Here is a 7,415-nt window from a genome sequence, read left to right as displayed (position 1 = left end):
ATTATTATTATCCTTCGGATAGGCCGAGTCACGCTATGTTTTCACATTTTAATTGTAATATCTCTTCCCCCCCCCCCTTCCCTCCATTGATGTCTGAAAGTAGTTTGGGCTCCATTCCTCACCCCTAGATCTGCATCGGAATGCAGAAAAGATCTTTAAAAAAGTTTTGAATTCCTCAATGATTTTTCTTCTAGAAAGGCGGCTTAGGATAATTATTTCAGCTTTATTGAGGGCAGATTAGTTGAAGTCTGGATGCTGCGTTTCAATACTCGTTGTACATGCCTTTACAATGTCGGTATTGTTTGCTACTGTGTGTGAACCTATTCAAAATATACACTTTTTAACACCAAGCAAAGTCCTGTCTAAATATACACAGTAAGTCTGGAAAGACGTCCATGACCCGTACAAATCTCTGTAAATCACACTTCCATAGCTACAGAAACTAAACAAAAGAGTTACCAGCTCAAGATGCTGATTAAATCTTCTTAAAAGCAACATACCTAATAATAAATATAGTTGCCTGGGCTCAAGGTCCAGGAGCCTCGCTACAGCAATTGAAATAATACGGAGTTAAAACTGCTTTCTTTGTTCACACATTACAAAAAAAATCTAATTTAAACTTCAAACTTGTTTCTTTCTTTCCCCCAAAGTTTGGGGAAGAAATTGTATGCGAAGGAGGAAATATATGTTAAATATATGTGGCTGGCATGTAGGCGAGTGGCCAGCTGAGAAAACTGCTGTGCTCTGAAGAAAGAAAAAAGGAGAGGACAAAAAAAGAGAGAGAGAGACAGAGAGAGTCGAAAAGAAGGAATGAAAGAAAAAACATAGAGAAAAGAAAAAAGAAACGGAGTAAAACGCAGAGAAAGAGAAGGAGCTTAGGAAAAGAGAGGCATTTAGCTGACAAAGAAAGACAGAAGAGGGTTTAATATGCCAGTAATTCGGAGTGCTTTGCTGTAAATTACAGCCCGCAAAGAGGGCCGGTTCAGAGCAGAGATGATCCCGGCAGCGCCGCTTCCCTGCAGGGGACTCGGAAGATCCCGTTAAACTTGAATTTTAGCAGGTTCTCTGTTAAGTGAAGGGCGGGGGATACATTCTGGAGGGAACCGGAGCTGAACCCAGAAAGTACTGTGTGTGCTGCTTCTGGGAGGGTCACCGGCATGAGGATGGGTCTAATGATCTCATCTTTCTTTTCTTCCCCGGCACTATTAGTGTTCAGATAGGCAGAATGAAGTGAAACTACGTGCAAATCATGTGTAAATTGTCTCAGTTAGGAGCCCTTTATCCGAACGTGTATCCCAGCCTGGCCCATTTACTTTCCCCCCATATCTCCTTTAGCTTTAACGAGGCTCGTTAAGATCACAATAATATTCCACCCTCTAATTGCTCATCCCATTCAACAAATATGTGCACACTGCTTTTCGCATTATTTGATCCCTTATTTAGGAGGGGTGTGGAGGGGGAGAAACAGAGAGAAGGGGAAGTGCTGAGATTAAGAGTTGCAAAGATACAAAAAAAAATCCTTTGCCACTAACCATCCTGCCTCCCTCCCCCCCGTGCATTTGTGCGAAGTGGTAAAAACCTTTCTTACGTTCTCCCTAATGATTGGCAGGGCTGACAGTGATTGGCAGGGGATGCTATGGCAACGCCACAACGACACTCAGAAGACCAATAGAAAAGCGAAACAAAATGTTTCAATGCTGCACTCACTGTGGATTTAGGGGAGATATTATGAGGCTGTTGTCATTAGGGCGATTGCTGTTGAATCATTGAATCTTGACTCGGTGGCGGTGCTAGGTTGGGGTGTGTGTGTGTGTGTGTGTGTGTGTGCGTGCGTGTGTGTGTGTGTGTGGCTGTGTGTCTCTATGTGGCTGTGTGTGTGTGTGCGTGTGTGGATGCGTGCGGGGTGTGTGTGCCCTTTTCTCCCTTCTGCCTGCCTTTCTTTCTTTTCTCCTTGATTTATTTCCCCCTCTCTCAGGTCATCCCATGGTTTTCAGGTCCCCTTTAGAGCTTTATCCCACCCATTTCTTCTTGCCAAACTTCACCGCCGACCCGCATCACCGCTCCTTACTTCTCGCCAGTAGCAGCAGCAGCAGCAGCAGCAGCAGCACAGGCTGCAGCCCCGGTGCTGGCGGCGGTGGAGGAGGCAGCTCCAGGGGACCCCAAGAAGAGTTGTCAATGTTTCAGCTGCCCACACTCAACTTCTCCCCGGAACAAGTGGCCAGTGTCTGCGAGACGCTGGAGGAGACTGGAGACATAGAGAGGCTGGGGAGATTCCTCTGGTCGCTGCCCGTGGCACCGGGGGCATGCGAAGCCATCAACAAACACGAGTCAATCCTCAGAGCGCGGGCGGTGGTGGCCTTCCACACCGGCAACTTCCGAGACCTCTACCACATTCTGGAGAACCACAAATTCACCAAGGAGTCCCATGGCAAATTGCAGGCCATGTGGCTCGAAGCGCATTACCAGGAGGCCGAGAAGCTGCGGGGTCGCCCGCTGGGGCCGGTTGATAAATACAGGGTGAGAAAGAAGTTCCCGCTGCCCAGGACCATCTGGGATGGAGAGCAGAAGACGCACTGCTTCAAGGAGCGGACTCGCAGCCTCCTCAGGGAGTGGTACCTGCAAGACCCCTACCCCAACCCCAGCAAGAAAAGGGAACTGGCGCAGGCCACCGGCCTCACCCCCACGCAAGTAGGCAACTGGTTCAAAAACCGAAGGCAAAGAGACAGAGCAGCCGCAGCTAAAAACAGGTCAGTGCACACGGCACCCCCAGTCTGGGAGGAGAGCGAGAGGCAGGGCTGGGCTGGATCTAGGAGTGTTAGCGCTCTCGGAGTTTCTATTTGGCCCTCGGCGGTGGGGGAGTTTGTTTGTTTGTATTTAATAATAATTATTAAAGAATCAACCGAACCCTGCACACCAATCTCTGTGCTCCAGCTGCAAAGATGCAGCCAGCAAAGGCGTTGTTGTGAAGCACGGCAGGATGAAGCCTTCGCTGCTTGCCAGAACAAAGTTTAGCCGCACAAACACTCGTGCAAGGAGCACCCACGAGGCTATCCCTTTCTCAGAGGCTTTCCTTCTTTCTAATTCTCTCTCTGTGTAATTCGGTTTACAAACGGCCGTCCCCAAACGCAGTGAATATTCTCTCCTTTCCTGGAGACTGGGGTAAAAGTGACGGGAAGCCACACAATCCTGCGTGTGGGGTATATTTTTTAAATGCCACTTGCGTTTGGCACATTTCAGTGGACTCCTCTCCCCACCCACACACTAACCTGTTTACACAAACATAATTCAAAGTGTGCTTCTGCAAATTAGGCATCTGTTCTCCTGTTGTTCTTATTCATTATAAAAAACGAATTTGCCTTAGAGGGAAAATTGGGGAAAGCGCCGAGACACTGAAAAGCATTTTCTATCACATTTGTATTTATAGATGCAAACAGCACGATCACCTATGTGTGTGCATATAATGCAGTGTGTGTGCGGTGTATTTGTTTGAGTTTATAATGTCACACTGAAAGCAAATCTCTAATTCAATATTTCCTGTGTTGTCCTACGTGGTTGTTATAAGTTATTTTAAAATTTAAAATAGACCCCTAAACAAGCTAGACGGCCTGATTTTAAAACATACGTTTAGTTATCGCTGCAAGTGTGCAAATAAAACTTACGGCTCTTTTTTATTGTCTCTCCAAATTCCTTTTAATTATACTATTGGCACTGGTGATTCGGGGGCCTGAAAAAATACAAACTGCCGCTGCTTTACTATTTGATTTCCATCCAATGGAAGGCAGAGCAGCTTAGCACGGTAAATAAACAGAAGTTGCATACGAATGCTGTTGTTGACTGAACGCTTTTAACAGATGGGAAAAAATACACCGGGAATTGCAATAAAAGAAGCTAACCACACACACCGAAATTAAAGAATTTTAAAATGACTGGCCCTTTGAAAAAGATTTACATTTCTCTGCTCTCTGCGGGCATTGAAATGAAAAAAAAAATGCTTTGGTGGGATTCAGTAGACTCACGAGGACGTTTTGATAAACACTGGATGTGCTTGTTATGCGTTGTGAGTGACCGAGCAATACAAGACTTTTAGCTCCTTTCCTTTATCCTTGAATTAGATTTTTCTCTACATTTAGAAGCGAATAAACAAGCGCAGGAGAGTGTTCAGAGTGGGGTGACTCAATGGAGTATTTTTTATTCTCTTTTGGTTATTTCGTCTATTTGAAAATCAAATGCTTTGCTGCGTGTTGACACTGCGATGGGCAGCAGTTTGGAGTCTTTTGTTTTGGTTGCTTTGATTCAAAACGGAGTCAGACGTAAAAGGGTCTCCCTTTTAGAGGGATAGAATATGCATTATGGATTTTTGCTACATATTTGGGGGATGTTGCTTCCTCCACCCCTTCTCCGAAGCACTATTCAAAGACATGTTTTATATATAATATCAGACAGGAGAAATCAGTTTCACCTGCAATACTTTTCTACCACAGGGTACTCTGTAGCTTTGCTTATCTACTGTGTGTTTGATAAACTCATACATATTGTCTTAGTTAAGGCCCACAATACACTGGCGTCCGTGGTGGAAAAATGGACGGGGGAAGGGGAGGAGCAGGGGGATTTAAAAAAAAAATTCTCAGGAGCAATAAATTAGTTCCCCCTCTCCACCCTGCCTTTGAAAGTTGTGATTTCTCTCTTTATATCTGAGCTTCACCCGATCATATCTGAAGTGGGCTTTCTCAGATCTGTTTTGAAACACTTGCAAGGGGCTGTCTGCACTGCAGTGACAGGAAGCCGAGGCAATGCAGTTCACGGCCGACAGCTTTACCAAAACATGAGGGAGGGGGGTTCACTCACTGAACCTTGATGGCCTGTACACACAGGCATGCATATGGATGTGTGTACGCCGTGCACGATGCTCGCTAGATCGCAGGCCGCCACTAAAAAGCCGGGCGGATGCGTTGAGCAGGGGCTCAGGCGTGGGACTCTGAGCCCGGCCGGGAAGCGGGAGGCTGTGGCCCGCAGCCGGTGCAGAGGGAGGCTGTTTGTTTGGCGAGTGTCTGTTTGTGGAGGTGTGTTTGCGAGGGCTGGGGGAAGGGCGAGCCGGGAGCTTCTGCCGCCTGGGGCTCGCTCTCCCTCTCTCAGAAGGACTGTGTCGTTGTTTTGTCTCCCCATGCGATGCAGGCTCCAGCACCAGGCGATAGGACAGAGCGGCATGCGGTCGCTGGCGGAGCCCGGCTGCCCTACACACAACTCGGCCGAGTCTCCGTCCACGGCGGCCAGTCCGACCACCAGCGTCTCCAGTTTGACAGAAAGGGCCGAGACGGGGACCTCCATCCTCTCTGTAACCTCCAGCGACTCGGAATGTGATGTATGATACCGGCAAACCATGCAAGCCAGCCAACCGAGCCCCCTCTCCCCGGCCCAGACCAAACAGCCCGACGGCCCCAGAATCGGACACACAGACACCCACCCACCCAGCAAGAGAGACGCAAAGCAACAGTAAAAATAAACAATAGCAAACAAACAAAAAGAGACTCCACCGCCACCATCAATAGCCACCGCCACCGCCAAGAGATGGAGCTACAACTTCAACAGACAGTCACTAATACTGATGCTGCAGCGGGGGGAACAATAATAATAATTATATGAAAAAAGTGACAATTGTATTCTTTTTAGGACAAGCACGATTTCTCCTTTGCGCTTTTCCATGGACGCATTTCACCCACTTGCATGATAATGATGATGCTGATGATTAAATTTGTATCTGGGAAAAATATTCTCTATAGTAAAGAAACAAAAATCCAAAAAACAAACACAAAACAAAAACTCCGATCGAATTTGTATAAAAACGATAAAAATAAAAAAATAAAAAGGAACTCCTTGAAGAGGGAAATAACAAATGTTTATCGCCTTTTTGTTGGTTCTCTTTCTCTCTCTTTCTCTCTCCCTCACTCTCTTTCTTCTTCTCTCTGTTTTTTAAGTCCAAGTGATGGTCCAGCCAAGATGCAATCTTCTGTTTTTTTGTTCAGCAGACAATCATTTTATTCGTAAGCACCTTTTTTTTCTATACTTCTGTCACTGCCTGTGTGGGTACTGGTTATAAATGTGGAAAAAGAATAGTTATGACTGTAACAGATTTTTATTTTTATTTCAAAATTTTATATGAATTATGTATATCTTAATGATGCGGTCATTTCCCCAGTTTGTAATATATGTGTAGAAATGCCTGTATATGATATTTGCTCTTTTCTTTCTTCCCTCCGCCCCCTTCTCTTTCTCTCTCCCTTTTATTTTCCTTGACTTGGTGTTCCTTGCACAAACTTAGCTGTCAAGATCTGACGTGCTAGGTTTTAAAAAGGGACCTCAGCGATAGAAAACAGCTTAGGGTGCAACTGTAGTTATCTTATGCAAAAGCTATTTTGAGTATTTCATAGCAGCTTTGGGGTCTCTTCTTAAACTCCACGTAGGACGCTTATACTGTTGTTTCCTTAACTGCGTGTTTATCTATATGTACAAACTTTCTAAATCAAATACAGTATTCCATTTTCTTATCTATTCAGCGATGTTGGTGTTTTTGTCTATTGCAAATTAGAGATATATATATATATATAAATCTATATATTACCTCCCACATCTTAACTGAGAAATTATTTTTAATCTTTGTTTGGTTAGACGAGCCACTATGAATTATTCGAGTTTTTATGTACTGAAGCGGGCAGGCTGGTTAGCAATGCACGCCGGTGGAATCTGGAATTTACTTGTGTTTATATAGCATCTAGGCTGGTTTGCTTTTTTGTTTGGTTGTTTGGTTGGTTTGGGTTTTAATTTCTCTGTGTTTTGAGGTGAAGTGGTGTGTATGTCGCACATTTAAAACTAATTTCAAAGTAGTATAACATAACTGCATTAAAAGTCTGCCCTAGTGAAATGAACAATGTCTGGAAGGGAGAAGGTAGGGGGGAAAAACACTTTTATATAGGCAGACTTTGCCCCCTTGAGTTGATATAACCATTGCTCCGAATGTGTTTCCAAGGCACAGTGATGTCCTTTCAACCCTGCTTTCACATCACTGGCTCAAACATATTTTTTTTCATTAAAAAAACTTGAGTCTAAATGATCACTTTGCCCATCTATTGGGATTAACAGATTTCTCCAGAGAGCGTTTAAGATGTTTTAGTATTTGTTTGTAGCTTTAAATGAAAACAAAAACTATAAACTACTCTCCCTAATCAGGTTACAGCTCCTCCCCTTGAATCCTAAGTATATTGTAATGTGCTGAAAGAAGCCTTTATTTGCATGACTAACAGTATTCCAGCATCACCTTTTGCATTAAAGTTTTGCTTAGCCCTAGGCAGATTATTCAACCGTGAATTAACAAGAGGTGAATTCTAAACTTGTTTTTACTTGAAAATACAATTTCGAAACTT

General features: G+C 44.5%; 1 protein-coding gene across 1 annotated transcript; it reads left to right on the top strand.

Moving 5' to 3' along the window:
* The first annotated feature begins 1,688 nt into the window (after window positions 1–1,688).
* SIX3 (SIX homeobox 3) lies at window positions 1,689–6,541 on the top strand. Its single transcript, XM_006125471.5, has 2 exons — window positions 1,689–2,747; window positions 5,173–6,541. The coding sequence occupies exons 1-2, from the start codon at window positions 1,984–1,986 to the stop codon at window positions 5,363–5,365; spliced, it is 957 nt and encodes a 318-aa protein (XP_006125533.1). The 5' UTR covers window positions 1,689–1,983; the 3' UTR covers window positions 5,366–6,541.
* The last annotated feature ends 874 nt before the right edge of the window (window positions 6,542–7,415 follow it).

The sequence above is a fragment of the Pelodiscus sinensis genome, chromosome 3, assembly GCF_052426305.1.
Source record: "Pelodiscus sinensis isolate ZL-2025 chromosome 3, ASM5242630v1, whole genome shotgun sequence".
Lineage (NCBI taxonomy): Eukaryota > Metazoa > Chordata > Testudines > Trionychidae > Pelodiscus > Pelodiscus sinensis.
This window is presented reverse-complemented; position numbering and strand designations above follow the sequence as displayed.